Source organism: Syngnathus acus, chromosome 16, assembly GCF_901709675.1.
Source record: "Syngnathus acus chromosome 16, fSynAcu1.2, whole genome shotgun sequence".
Lineage (NCBI taxonomy): Eukaryota > Metazoa > Chordata > Actinopteri > Syngnathiformes > Syngnathidae > Syngnathus > Syngnathus acus.
In genome coordinates this window covers 11,105,750-11,120,437 of record NC_051101.1, presented here as the reverse complement: position 1 = coordinate 11,120,437, position 14,688 = coordinate 11,105,750, and the positions used below count along the sequence as shown (strand labels likewise).

The 14,688-nt window shown below is 40.2% G+C and overlaps 2 protein-coding genes across 4 annotated transcripts; both read left to right on the top strand.

The window, feature by feature from the left end:
• Nucleotides 1–1,644: 1,644 nt before the first annotated feature.
• gpr20 (G protein-coupled receptor 20) lies at nucleotides 1,645–4,358 on the top strand. The gene is made up of 6 exons (XM_037274561.1): nucleotides 1,645–1,841; nucleotides 1,913–2,183; nucleotides 2,838–3,075; nucleotides 3,144–3,228; nucleotides 3,297–3,422; nucleotides 3,601–4,358. The coding sequence occupies exons 1-6, from the start codon at nucleotides 1,737–1,739 to the stop codon at nucleotides 3,784–3,786; spliced, it is 1,011 nt and encodes a 336-aa protein (XP_037130456.1). The 5' UTR covers nucleotides 1,645–1,736; the 3' UTR covers nucleotides 3,787–4,358.
• Nucleotides 4,359–4,881: 523 nt separating this feature from the next.
• On the top strand, nucleotides 4,882–14,218 carry slc45a4b (solute carrier family 45 member 4b). Of its 3 annotated transcripts, XM_037274282.1 has the most exons (15): nucleotides 5,082–5,216; nucleotides 5,247–5,315; nucleotides 6,192–6,474; nucleotides 6,701–6,964; nucleotides 9,486–9,674; nucleotides 9,736–9,915; nucleotides 10,230–10,876; nucleotides 10,963–11,118; nucleotides 11,197–11,463; nucleotides 11,531–11,650; nucleotides 12,062–12,161; nucleotides 12,250–12,330; nucleotides 12,404–12,534; nucleotides 12,647–12,715; nucleotides 12,786–14,218. In XM_037274282.1, exons 4-15 carry the CDS (start codon nucleotides 6,751–6,753, stop codon nucleotides 13,065–13,067), a joined length of 2,436 nt encoding a protein of 811 aa, XP_037130177.1. In that variant the 5' UTR covers nucleotides 5,082–5,216; nucleotides 5,247–5,315; nucleotides 6,192–6,474; nucleotides 6,701–6,750; the 3' UTR covers nucleotides 13,068–14,218. The 3 variants fall into 3 exon arrangements, with proteins under 3 accessions (XP_037130178.1, XP_037130176.1, XP_037130177.1); XM_037274283.1 differs by lacking the exons at nucleotides 5,082–5,216; nucleotides 5,247–5,315 and adding an exon at nucleotides 4,882–5,045 and having other exon boundaries at nucleotides 11,215–11,463; XM_037274281.1 differs by lacking the exons at nucleotides 5,082–5,216; nucleotides 5,247–5,315 and adding an exon at nucleotides 4,882–5,045.
• The last annotated feature ends 470 nt before the right edge of the window (nucleotides 14,219–14,688 follow it).

Here is a 14,688-nt window from a genome sequence, read left to right as displayed (position 1 = left end):
AGGTAAGAAATACTCTCATGCCCTGAGCGATGCAATTACTGATTTTTATATTGCAGCACAATCGTCACTTTGGGATCCAAAGTGGGATTTATTTGAGTGTTTACAAAAATATATACTGTTGAGCATCACTCCCTTTGCTATAGTCCTCACATGCACAAGCTTATAGAGACTCCCACGCTGCTAGAATTTATTTGTGATGTGCCTCTGAATCCCTCCGGACTCCTCGCCGAGACTCTTTGCAGTCGTTGCATCAGCACTATATTTGATGTATTATATATACAGCAACATGCTGACACTATGCATTGATGTATTGGTTAGAAATATGCACTTAATAAATTTAGAGAGTCCATTAGGGCGACCACACAAGTATGTTTCCCAAAAAAAAAAAAAGAGAATATATTGACTCAGAGAGTGTGTCTAATGGTTAAACTGTGGTGGGATCACCCAAAAAAAAAAGGAAATTAGCAAATTTTTCACTGGCTGTGGAAAAACATTGTAGATCTTAACAAATAGTGGAGCTGCTTAGGATGGCTGCAAAAATAATGTCTTGTAGCTGGCCACTTTTTTTTATACTGTGCAATAGGTAAAGGTCGCCATGATGTATTACTTATGGTTGTTATTGCTCTCTGAACATTGTTTCTCCTTTTTACAATGAAGGAGTACACAGCCCGGTAGAGATGAAAAAATTCAATTTAGACAAGAAGTAAATGTCATTGTTGCATTTTTTTTCTCACCACCTTTGTTTTGTCTCAAAGACAAGGGACATTATTCACGTCTCACTTTATACAGTGCAGCATGTGAGTGTCTCATCAAGTCAGAATAAAATTCATCAGCTGGCACATTAGGTTGCTTCGAAAGAAAAATGCGTGTCATCCTTTTAGTTTTGTGGAGCAGGGAATAAATCCACATAGATCTAGATCGGCTAGGTGGATGATAGATAATGGATAAGAATTTTTTTTTTTTTTTTATATCCACTAAAAGCAGACAACTATTAAAATACGCAGGCAGTATAAACACAAATTGAGACATGTTGGATATATCAGCTCATATCAAAAAGGTTTCTCTTGATGAGAATGAATAAATTGTATTTATATTCCCTTTGCGCTGTGGCAATAAATAACATTATAAATAGATAGCGTAAATAAACTGAAGATGTGGTTTCATTTTTTGGGTTGTTGTTGTAGCCATGCCAACATAAACAGCCATACGGAAGTTGTGGGCCAGACATAGTAGTAGTTTCAATTTATGTTTAATTAGGCATTAAGTGTTTACATTTAGTTAGCTTTTTTTTTTTTTTAAAAGTGCCCTCCTATTTATTTATTGTATTTATTTATTTTTGTTTATTTGTTTGTTTTTTTTAAATTTATTTTATATTAATTTATTCATTTATTTCTTTTCAAATTTAGTTGTTCTTATTTCATTAATTCTTGTTAACTATAATATCTTTGGTCACAAGTCACCACCAGCGCACCTATTATATATCTCCTGTTCACAATAAATATATTCTGCACGATCCATTCATTAAGCAGGTTTCGAAATTAGACCCTCGATAAATGTAAGAAAACATTTTTCACATTCTTTAACCTATGTACTGTTGAATTTGCATTCTGCTGCCATCATCAGCATCCATGTCCGTCATGATCACCGTGAGTGCAAACAGCACGCCAGCCTGGACTGTTAGCAACACTTCCCTTGTCAGCCACTCGGACATATCCAGTGTCAGCAACACAAGTGGCATGGAAGCCTATCTTCAGAAAATAGCTCATTTGGACGAAGGCCTTTACAAGGACTTCTATGGACTTTGGATCGCGCTCATGGTCGTAAACTTCCTCATTTTCCTGGTATGTAAATGTAATTTCTGAATTAGCATGTTTGCTGATTGTATTGTTGATGAGAGCGTCTCCAATTTCAGGTGGGCATGGTGCTCAACACGTTGGCTCTTTATGTGTTCTGTTTCCGCACCAAGCAAAAAAGCTCCTCGGTGATCTTCACCATCAATTTGGCCGTGACTGACCTGTTGGTCAACCTCTCCCTGCCGACACGCATCCTGCTTTACTACAGCGGAGGGGCTTGCCTCACCTGCTCCTACTTGCACGTCTTCAGCTACTTTGTCAACATGTACTGCAGCATCCTTTTCCTCACCTGCATATGTGTGGACCGATACCTCGCCATAGTGCAGGTGAGTTTGCCGACAAAAGCCGTAGTTGGGGGAAAGAATTCCCTTAACCGTGTAAAGCCTGAAATGTTAAATATATGATAATAAAAATGACATTTTTTGTTTTTTTAATTGAGCTTTAATTGCTTCTTCTGAAAGAATTTTTTGGTATCAAAAATCGAATTCCAGGTAAAACATTTCATCTTTTTTTGTGGTCACAATAACCAAAGGTCAAAATGTTAGTGGCTTACAATAACACTGGTCCAGATTATTTTTTTTTTTAAATCAGAGACAAGTAAAGGTTAGTTAAGTGGATTTTTTTTCTGAAACACCATAATAGTAAATCACAAAAAACAAAAAAGAAAATATCTCAAAAGTCTGATGTGTAAAAAAAATAAAATTAAACATTTGTTTGTTTTGTTTAAATCAGCATTAAAAATTCAATTTAGGGACACTTATAGCCATCTCTGATTAAAAAAATATGTTAACTAGTGTAATGAATAGACTTTTCAGCAACAAAAACTTTGTGTCGTATTTGAACACTTAGGCCTAGTACGTTACTGTACATTATATTAAAACGCCATTTGTGAGGTGATAGTTGGTTTGAATTGTTTAACAATCAAATTTATTCTAATTGTCTGCTTAATAAAAGCAGTAACTGTCCTGTCCTTGCAGGTTGAAGCATCCCGTCGGTGGCGCAACTGCGGCGTGGCTAAATGCGTGTGTGTCTGCGTGTGGCTTTTCGCCATCGTGGTCACTTACTCCTTCCTGTCCACGGCCTTCCAACATACAGGCTGCTTCTTCTCCAAGCTCCTCTTCCTCACCCTCACCGAGTTCTTTCTACCCCTCGTGGTCATCGTTGTGTTCACCTTGCGGATCGTATGGGCGCTTGCCGATCAACGCCTGATGCAGCAAAGCAGGTACAATTCAAATTCGGCCTCCATTTTGTTCACATAAAACGTCAGTAGATTGTGTCGTATCCGTGCAGGAAGAGACGAAGGAGGGCCATCCAGCTGCTGACCACAGTGCTGATCATCTTCACCGTCTGCTTCACACCATTCCACGTACGACAGGTAGAGCTGGCACGCTCTTATCAATTTCAAAAGTCGAACAGATATTGAATTGTGTGTCTGTCACGTAGGTGGTGGTGCATTTCTACCCCGATATGCCTCACCAAGCCATCGTCTACCATTTGACCGTCACACTCAGCAGTCTGAATAGTTGCATGGATCCCGTGGTCTACTGCTTTGTGACAAACAACTTCCAGGTATATGGATTTGAAAACTTTTTTTATCATTATCAATGTGAGATGGAAAGTAGAAAAATTAAAGATGGAAATGATGTGCTTGCATAATTTTGCACACCCCAGGACAGGTTTTTCCCCCAAATTAAAGCAGTTTTTATTGAGTAATTTAGTTATAACTGAGTTTTACTTTCCTGCGCAGGCGACAATGAGGAATATTTTCCGCCGTGCCGAGGCCGAGCAAAGCAGCGGTGATATTATCAGCATGCAGCACAGCTCCAAGGCCTCAGGAGGGGAGGCCGCCACCGCCGTCCCTAATAATGTGATCATGATGAGCACCATTCCCCCTTCACCACTGAAAGGCACTGAGGGGATTCACAAATTGTAAATCACATGAGGAATTTACAGCATCAACTGTGGGACAGCTAGCATATTGGACATCATTGAACAGAATTGATAAAACGAATACAATTCATCACTGAGATGATAAGGACTCGCTTCTGGCTTGACATTTCACATTGCAGAAGGAAGCAAAGCGGAGGAATTTAATGGTCACAAATCAAATGTTGCCATTAACAAAGGAGCTCGATGGGAATGAGAAAGAGGGATGAAATACAGCAATTTTAAAATGAGACAGACTACACCCGTCACTGTTTGGATAAATAATTTTATGGCTTGGATTACCTCAGAAGAGTTCAAGACAGCGCCAAGGAACAATGATGCTTTTTGTACAGCAGAGGGCAGCACTGCTGGGAGAAAATTCTGTAGCGCTTTTGATATATTGTTCAGTGCAACACTTTTAACAAACTACCTGTCATAAACGCCACATAAAGGCTCCATCCAGCATTAAACAGCACTTTGATGTGGACTTTTTTCGATTCCAATGATGTTTTACCGTTTTGGACAGGGATGAGGAATTTCAAAATTCGCAAAATACCCAAATCTGACACACTGGGCTTCTTTGAGAAGTCAGAAATTAATGAAGCAGACATTGAACCTAACCCAAGTGAATAAATTAATAAAACTTGACGTCTTATCTCGGAAAGAATGATGGACTACAAATCGTAAAATATTGCAATATTAACATGAACATGATCGCAACAAAAATTAATACAATATCAATATGTAATATTGATCAAATTGATAATTCATTTTTAAAAAAACGAACTATATATTTGCTCAAATGAATTTAGCATGAGAAATAATTTACATATGGGTGTGTTTTAAATTTCGGACACTAATTAAGATAGCATCATTGGTTTAACCGCATATATTTAAAACACTATACGTGATTCTATTTTTTATATTACACAATTTTTTTTAAATTAAATACATTTTCAATGGACCGAATAGTAATGATTGATATACATTTAATTCGTTGATTTTTATTATGTCGTCACCTTCCGGCAATAAAACGTATGATGACGTAACTCGCTCGCTTTTCTAGCCACGCCTCTCTTTGTTACTGTGGAAACCGGTGAGATTGAGGGGGCCGTACTGTAGTTGCAAGTGAAGCGTTAAAACCTCCTGCTTTAGCTGCCAAAGGTTAGCCAAGCCCGCTAGCCCAAACTGAGCGCTTCGCTGTCCGCGGTATCGAAGACAATTCGCGACCAACAACCGCTGTGTTTATGGAATAACATCCCTCAGGTATAGTTTCTGCATCGTGATTCATTTCCAAAAGTCCGATTACTTGAGTTACCGTTTAACGACAGGTTAGCGTTTCTAGCCAACAAGTCAAATCGTTCAGTGCAGCCGGACTTGACGTATAATTATTAATTATTTCTGCTCTACCTGACAACTGCTAGTGTTAAATGAAGAGTAAAGGGGAGCATGTTGTAACATCAACAGGTAGAGACAGCCTACTAAAAACATGTCCCGACTGGCTCAACAATTTCCACTAATACCATTCATTCCAAGGTGGGGTAACATTAATTTAGGAGGTGCTATCTACGTAGATATTGTTCTTTTCACGTGAATGTATGATGCAACATTCTTTAAAAAAAGGTTGCATCCGTTTGGATGCTGGCAAAGCCAAGCTGATTTATGATGATTGCTCATCATTTTAGTCGCCTATGGCGTTTTTGCCAGAGTTCATCATCAAAGTCTGGTGAGTCAGACGTGGTGTCATCATTTTTGGCGTAAAGTCAAATTCCTGTGATGTTTTCTCAAGGAATTTGCATCAAACGTTGAATAAGCAGAAAAAGTGATGACGGGAGATTAAAATCCACACCACAAAAAGTGAGGCTTAATCTTTAGCTTTAGTTCCAAATCCATTCAGATTATTATTATGTCACAAAATTATGTTAAGATATATTTTTCCATAGCCTTCTGAATTGTTGACACTACTGATGACAAATGTTGTTTCATCAGAAGATCTTCGCATCATCAAATTGCTTGTCATCCCAATGTTCAAAGCTCCTCAGGGGGTGGGGGGGGGGGGGCATACTTGCGTGGTTATCTTGGGATAAACTATATTATGATGCCGCCGTTGCATGAATTCCCTTTTCTTCTGTTTATTAACTGTATCATTGAGCAGTCACACATGAGTGTAGTGGTGATCAAAACATGATATACTGTAACGTGGAGGCTCCAGATCAGCTCGGGTTCTTTACAAATGCTACTCTATTTTCTCACTTTATTTGCCTGAAGGTTGATTGTTAGTCCAGATAAATTTGATTTGCAATCTCGCCTTAAACACATCACGTGTACAAAAAAACGTTCTGCATGTGGAGGATGAGTTCAAATCAATACAGGTAGTGTATGCAATCCTGTTTTCGCCCTGTTTCTCTGCAGGTCGCCGTATTTATCGAGGAACCCGCATGCATTTTGACCCCGAGCAGCCTTTGCTTCTGCCTGGACACGCTCTGCTGACAAATCTTGCACAATCCAAAAGCTTCCACTACCCCATGCTGCCGCTGTTACTTCAGTTAGTGTAACTCCAAACCTTTACCCAGCACACTCCTTTCAGGTTTTTTATCATACTGAGGAACATTGCCGCTTCCCTGCTGAGTTACGTTATCAAACCTTCAGAAAACGGGATGGACAGGATGGGATTTTCATCATCAGCCATTTGTAGGTAAGTGGTGGAGGAAGCAAAATATTTATAATATATTTATTTTTTAAATATATAATATATAATAAAGATTTTATATATATATATATATAATATATACATTTAAATTCAAAATTTTAATATATATATAAAATATAAATTTGTTTTATTTTTAATTTTATTTTTATATACGTATATATATTTATATATATTGAGGGATATTTCAGCTAATGACCTCTCTCGATTTTAGAATAACAACCGCAATTTAACTCGACAAAGAAGCACGTAGCAAAAGCAGCAATGGGAGAACTGTCACCCTCCGAGCTCGACAAGAAGAGGAGGCCGACGGACGACGGCAACGAAAGTGAGCCGGAGGATGCAGAGGAAGCATCGGGGCGAGGCATGCAGCAGATCCCCCTCCACCGCTGGGTCATGCACGGAGCCGTGATGTTTGGTCGAGAATTCTGCTACGCTATGGAAACTGCCTTGGTCACACCTGTTTTGCTTCAGATAGGTAAGAAAACATTTCAGCAGTGATAAAGATCATCTACAGTACCGCACTTGCTAAGCTATTTGAATGAGTTTTCTGGCAATTTTATTGCTAACAACAATAAACTAGTTTAATGATTTAAGTTTTGAGAGTCAAATATTAACATGATCAAGTTGATTGTTGAGGTGTGGGATATTCACTCATGGAAAACAAACACTTAACTGACCTAATAATTGACGGAATCGTATTGAGATGTTCCTAATATTTTGGTGATCTGGCGCAGTCTTGTGAGAGAGTCTAAAATATGAATTTATGTCAATCAAAACAGAACACCATTTGCAGGGCATAAGATTGGGCCAGCCAGCAAATAGCGAAAATCTGCATATGAATTTAGATGCATTAAAATGCATTGGCGGGAAATCAATATTTCTTCCCTAAAATGATGACAATTGTGTTTTATATTAAAAACAGGAGGAAAATGCACAAACAATATGACTACGCGAGTGCCGACCGCCGAGGATACAGCTATAAATTATAAAAGCAAAATATTAAATAATGTTAAATATTATCATACCGTGTTAATTTTATATTTATTGTTAGCGTTCATAATTATATTGATATTTTGCGAGTCCTGGAAATTCTTAAGCCAATATTTGTCTTGAAGGTGGGAAATATTTAGAACTGTGCTGGCTTGACCAGAGTTTCCTGTTTTTTAAATTTGTCTTTAGCGTTTGTGTCAAAAAAACACTTTCTGCATTTAGCCTTCACAAATGAAGGCGCTCTCTAATAGATCAGTGAAAAAATGAAATAAATAAATAAATAAAAAAGAACAAGCCAGTGCGAGAGTTTCCTTATGTTGCCGTTTTCAACTGTTACAAAATCCGAACTCTCATTATAAGGTTGTTAAGTAAACACGCTAACGGCCCTTACTGTATTTACTTTAGCTTCAAAGCAGCATGTGAAATCCTCTGTTTGCCCCGCTAACTTAGTAAAAGTCATAAAACGGCAAGGCCTCGCTTTTCCATTTCACCAAGCGTAAACCTTTTATTGCACTAGCTGCTTTTAGCAATGCCCATCTTCAAATTCCCTGCGACGGGAACGGGCAAACTGTTTTGGGAAGCGGGTCGGCATTTGGGACGCGTTGCAGCATAGTGTCACGTAACCCGCGTGCCCGGCCGCCAATAGCTCTCAGCAATGTCAATGGCAAACGGAACAATGGCATGTTTTCCTGGTATGTCAAGAATGTCCAGCGCAGCACATTTCAGCTTCACCGTCTTTCTCCGCGTTTGCGATATTGAGAGAAAGATTAGGTTTACGAGCCTATTCAGGGCCTTCTGGAGGTATTTGCATTTTCGAAGCGTCCCGCTTTGCTGTGCTGTTTCCCAATCCGTTGAAAATGCAGATGCGGTTAGTTTTGTTGTGTTTTTCTACGAGTTGTGTTATTTGCCTTCAAGCCGGTTTGGTTATACAATTTCCCAGTGCTAAAAATGCATTGACAAACAGGTCAGAAATATTTTTTTTCTCTATCACAACTTAGCGTCGGCGAGGTCACAATGGCTTCGTTTGAGAGCAATAGCACCTCTGCTGGTTGCAGTCAAGTACTACGCGCCATTTTTTTTAATCGCCTTCTGATATACGTTTTAAAACAATCCAACGGCAAGAAATTTACTTTCCGATATGTTGTCCGACAATATGTGTTTTGGCGAGATGAACTTTGAACTTGTTTTTTTAAGCAATAAAAACATTTGAATTAACTCTCAGAAAAGCGGAACATATATTTTGTCACATTTCCACTTTTCCATCTAAAGTCTAAATCCTCACATATTTAAAAAAAAAAAAAAAGTACAATCTAATTTTCCTAAACTGCTGAATGTATACGAACTACTCCCCCCCCCTTGCATGCTTTGCAACTGTAGCCGCAATTGTGTTGACTTAAGAGGGTATTGAAAACCTCAGCAGAGGAAGGCGGCGTGGGTAACATGTTCTTCCCGTGAGAACCGGCCAGCTGACTGGCTCGGAATCCAATGGAGACGAAAACAAAGCTCTACTTCTCTACAAGGGATGGAAAAATCTCAGCCGTTGTTATGAAGGCCGACCAACATGAATGTGTGTACTTCAAACTAACCAAATGTGTGCAGGTCACAAGTTCACGTGGAAGTTTTATTGTGGTTGGTAAGTTGTGTGCTTTAATAATAATAGCCATCGGTTAGCGCAAGCTAACTCGGAACTAAGAGACACAACGTGTCCCCCTGCTGAAATGCAAGTCAATGCATGACAAAAATATGAATGCTGTCATTTAAGAGCATTCGTTCCAAAACGGCAGCACAAAGCTGCCTTCATAAAGAACCAATTCATGGCAGTGCATCATTTTACAAACGATCACAACTCTCGACTGTGCTGGAGACTAAAGTTAGAAGGTTCTTTTGTCAAAGTGAACCGTTGAGTGTCCTGTGACCTCTCCTTTCGTCGAAAATTTATTTCGAATGAATTGATTCTATTGTGTGTGTGTGTGTGAATAAAACATATGTGTGTTTGTGTGTCCTAGGTTTGCCTGAGCAATATTACAGTCTCACTTGGTTCCTCAGTCCTGTCCTCGGTCTCATCCTCACACCTGTGATGGGCTCGGCCAGTGACCGCTGTACGCTGCGATGGGGCCGGAGGAGGCCATTCATACTGGCGTTGTGTGTCGGCGTGCTGCTCGGCATGGCCTTGTTCCTAAACGGATCGTTAATCGGTGAGGTCAAAAGGTTATTGCTAAAAAGAATGAGAGTTCACCAAAGGATATTGCGTTTCAGGCCTTTCCATCGGCGATAGCCCAAGTAGCCAGCCCATGGGCATCGTCCTCACCATTTTGGGAGTGGTGGTGCTGGACTTTTGCGCCGATGCGTGCGACGGACCCATCAGAGCTTACCTACTCGATGTTGCCGACACGGAGGAGCAAGATATGGCGCTAAATATCCACGCCTTCTCAGCAGGTAACCATTCCCACGTCTTCCCGTGTGTGGGAACATGTTTCCGAAGGACCCATCTCTCAGTTTGGATTATTTCAATAATCGATTAATTAATTTGTCGATTAATTAATCCGATTTTTTTAAAGCGCATGTTTATTCAAAAACAAGACAAACACATAAATAATAATAATGATGATGATGATAATAAAAATAAATAATAAAAATTGGATCATAGTTACTGTTGAGAAGCTGAAATTTCAATCATTTAGACCATTTTAGATTTTAAAAAAAGTATCAAAAATATTTTTATTATTGTACTAATTTGTGTGTCGCTACAGGTCTTGGCGGTGCTTTGGGCTACATGCTAGGTGGTCTCGACTGGACCGGCACATCTCTGGGCCAAGCCTTCAAGTCCCAGCAACAAGTGCTTTTCCTTTTCGCTGCCATCATCTTCATCGTCTCCGTCATCCTGCACATGTTCAGCATCCCGGAGAAGCGGTTTGTGCCAACTCAGTATCTTAACAACGCGGCGAGAAGAGATTCCACCAGTCAGTCGTCTTTCCGACTTGTTAGTCATACGCCGCTGCTTCTTGAAGCTATCGTAGAAGAGGACCCGTCTTGCCGAGAGAACCAGAAATCGGAACACGAGGCCAAGGAAATGGACTTTCTGGTCATGGAGCGAATGCGGAGTAAAAGCGACTCAGTCTTAGCCATGCCAGACACCCAAATCAAGCTGGATCCTGACCTTGACCTCCAACTTTTCCTACCAGAGGTACAGCAGGCTTTACCTGAAATCCAGGTAAGGCTGGAAGACTGCTTCAAGCCTTCAAACCAGAATATTGGGTCATTGAGTCCCGGGGAACCGCCCAAATTTACAGATGGAGTTGTGGAATCTGGAGATTCTGCCTTATCTGAAGTTAATGGCCTGTTGAATGGTCCTCATGAAGTTAGTCCTGCCTCTGAAGGCCCACATATGAAACCAAAGGTAAAGTACAGCTTCTATTAGATGATTGTTTTTCCCAAAGAGCTGTAAGACTTTTATTTTTGTATTTTCAGTTTTTTGTGAAGCAGACCAAGCAAGCTAACGGGGTTTCCGCCGTCAACGCTGGCTCGTCCCCCACCGAGAACTGCAACGCCAACAAAACCCACACCTCCAACAAAGCCGGTACTCGACTCCTCAGCGCCACCGCTTCTCCACGGCCGCACAAACATACCTTCTACCGACAAGTAAAACGCATTCCTGAATGTCTCCTGTGAAGAATTGTGAGTGCCAAAGCAAAAAAAAAGCCTGTGGTTCCAAATTAGTTGTCCCTGTTTCTTCAGCCTTCCTTCACATTTTCCTATTACGGGCGAGTGAGATGCCAGCGTCAGCGACTCCGACGGGCAACCACTTCAAGCCCCGCGCCCATCGCCACGTCCCGCAGCCTGAATGATCTGAGTGACCTGCAGCTGCACGCCTACAGGCGGGAGTTTCAGTTATCCGAAAGCAGTTTGTCTTCAAAAGGCTCCAGCAGCGATGACGGACCCAGCAGGGGCACCACCGTACGACTGCTCTGGTTGTCCATGCTGAAGGTGAAGGACCATTGCAGTATTTATTTCTTTATTTTAAATGACGATGTCACGGTTTTATACTGTGCAGATGCCAAAGCCGCTGTGGAGGTTGTGTGTCTGTCACCTGGTCACATGGTTTTCCTACATAGCGCAAGCCATCTTCTACACAGATTTCATGGGACAAGTCATCTTCAATGGTGACCCCAAGGTACACACACATACACGCACACCTTCCTTTGTTGTTGTAGAAAACTAATTTAATATAGTGATGTCACTATATTTTCCTAATCCATTATTCAATGGATTAATCTATCAATTAATAACATTTTAAATTTGTATTTTAAAATTTATGCAAAATATAATTTTATTTAAAAAAAGAAATTGTATTTAAAATGTTTAATATTTTTATTTAAAATTTATTTTAAATACAATTTTATTTTGCAGGAATAGAAAAAGATTAAGATACTTTAAAATGAGATTGGGTTGTTAAAAAAAAAAAAATAAACAAGCGCACTAATTCAACGTAATGCGTTTGGGAATGTGGCACTCAAATCATCAGTCTATTTGAAACACATAAAGATTTTGCTCAATTCATCTCTTTATAATATTGTTTTTCTAGGCACCGGCCAATACCACAGAGTTTCAGAATTATAACAGCGGGGTCCAGATGGGGTGTTGGGGGCTGGTGGTCAATGCGGCAACTGCAGCTCTCTGCTCAGGTACAAAGACTCAATCTCTCCAAAATGGACTCCCGTAATGCTCCAATAATAACCCTTTTCTCCCACGTGTGTTCTATTTTCACACCAGCCGTCCTTCAGAAGTACCTGGATAACTTTGACCTGAGCATCAAGGTCATCTACATTATGGGCACTTTGTGTTTTGCAGCAGGTAAAGGATGCGGGACAAAACCAACAGCAGCTACGTATGTCATGTTTACAATTTTGCCTTTCTACCCTTTTAGGAACCGCGGTGATGGCTCTCTTTCCTAATGTGTACGTCGCCATGGTGATGATCAGCAGCATGGGCATCATCTCCATGAGCATGTCCTACTGTCCTTATGCCTTACTTGGACAATATCATGAAATTAAAGAGGTACAGATTTGTCAAAATTGAATCTCTTGGCATTATAAATTGGAGAAAAAACAAATTTGTATTTATGTTAGATTCTCTGCTTTTTTTTTTTTTTTTTTTTTGCTTTTCTCAGTTCATCCACCACAGTCCGGCCAACACAAGAAGAGGTTTTGGCATTGATTGCGCAATCTTATCATGCCAAGTGAGTCAGCATCCTTATTTCATCCTTGATGGAAAATGGATGGCTGTCTCATTTTTTTGTATCTTTCCAGGTTTACATCAGCCAGATTCTGGTGGCCTCGGCGCTGGGAGCAGTCGTCGAAGCCGTCGGCAGCGTGCGAGTCGTTCCCATGGTGGCTTCCGGCAGCTCCTTCCTCGCCTTCCTGGCCGCCAGTTTCCTGGTTATTTACCCCGACGAGGAACCCGAGGGCTCGGACGAGGATTCCAGAGACCGGGAATTGGCCCGTTTGTCGGTTGAGCTTGACCACAATGGAGAAGATGGTGATGAGAAGCCGACCGACAGAGAAGGCCTACGGAATACTACGATCGCCTGAGCCTAAACAAAACACAAGAGGAAGAAATGAGGCAGAGATGGAAACGTATTTGGGGGAAAAAAACGTTATGGTGGAAGTCGGATTTGCACATATAGGTCTCCTTTGTGTTCTGCACGTCCCGTTGCTACCTCAACTCAAACAAGGTAAAGTGGACTAGACGGACTGAATGCGTGTGACGAAAAGCATTTCTAGCACTTTGTGTCTCATTCCTAGATTAATAATGCTGCAGTAATACCTTCCAACTACTTCAATAATGATCGCAATGCTGTTTAATTGTCACCTCTCCTGCATTTCAGCTCAGGAGGAAAATACGTTTGTGTTCCTGTCTTGTTTTTCAAATAGCTAACCTTTAGATTTCACTCAGCAGCAGGTTTGACTCTTGATCTTAATTCACTGCAATCACATTGATTTCCATAACCAGTTTCTGTTTTTGTGATGGGAGTGTCATGCTCTCTTATGCTGTGACCCCAAGTGGCATTGTGAAATGATACTTTATCCCAGTTTTGCTCAACTACAAATACTTTTTTTTTTTTTTTTTATAACTACGCTCAGTGTTCATTTCCTAGCTCACATCTTCAAGTACCTACTTGGAAGTCAACTAGGGTGAGTGACTTTTAGTTCATAAGGGCCTTTTTTTACCTCCCATTGTGACTTTTAATTATATTTTCGGATCAGTATAAGCTAACCTTGGGCAGCGTAAATATGCAATTTTTTTTCCAGGAGTTTTAATTCAACTATGCAGGCTGATAAGTTACTGTTAAGTGCCTCTTAGTGCAGAAGGGTCAATGTAGGCAAAGCAGTGAGTTTTCAAGTCATGATTTGGGTTATGCAACGTTTAACTCAGCAAGCCTCAGGACATGACGCCGATTAATATTTAAAAAAGAGAATTCCTTGCTGTGAACTACCAAAGGACTTTTGTTTATCTTACCGATACGGATGGTACGTTGAAGCCTGAAGCAGGGTGTGTTATTTTTTTCTGTGAGTGATTTTATGTACATGTCAAGAACTTTTAAGATTCTGTCCTGTTTTGAGTTGAAAGGCAATCGCCACCGTTTGGGGTGGTTTTGTTTTTTTTGCTGCTGTATAGATTTTTATATCAAAGATTTAAACTGTTTTCAAAAACCAATGCTTTGAAGAAAAGAAGGCTAAATCCACCAACAATTGTCATTTGTCATTTTTTACAGCACCTTCCATCTGCACACATTTTGAGCACTTAGAAAAGCCCGACCCCTGGTGGTCAATTAGGTAACAGCGTGAAATTTTATTACATCTTTTATTCACCTGAGTTGTTTCCAAATGCGGATCGAAAGGTTTTTCATCAGGTAAATGACTTGATATCTTGTCAAAAGCATGCCAATTGTTTAGGCTGAAATAAAGTTTGTTGAACTTCCATCGCTAATAGGCATGCGAACTGCTACTAACTGCATGATTGGCCACACAGACAAGGGGGAGATGTTTCCTTATTTTCTTTTACTGTCAGTCGTCAGTCACTCTGCCATCTTGAGAGCTTGCTGAAGACGTGAGTGATGCACTTTTTTATTTGCTATGTCAAAATTGGGTTATACTGCGTCTTATTTGTGCCGTCACGTGTCAAATATGCACCAAAAACTATTATAATCGT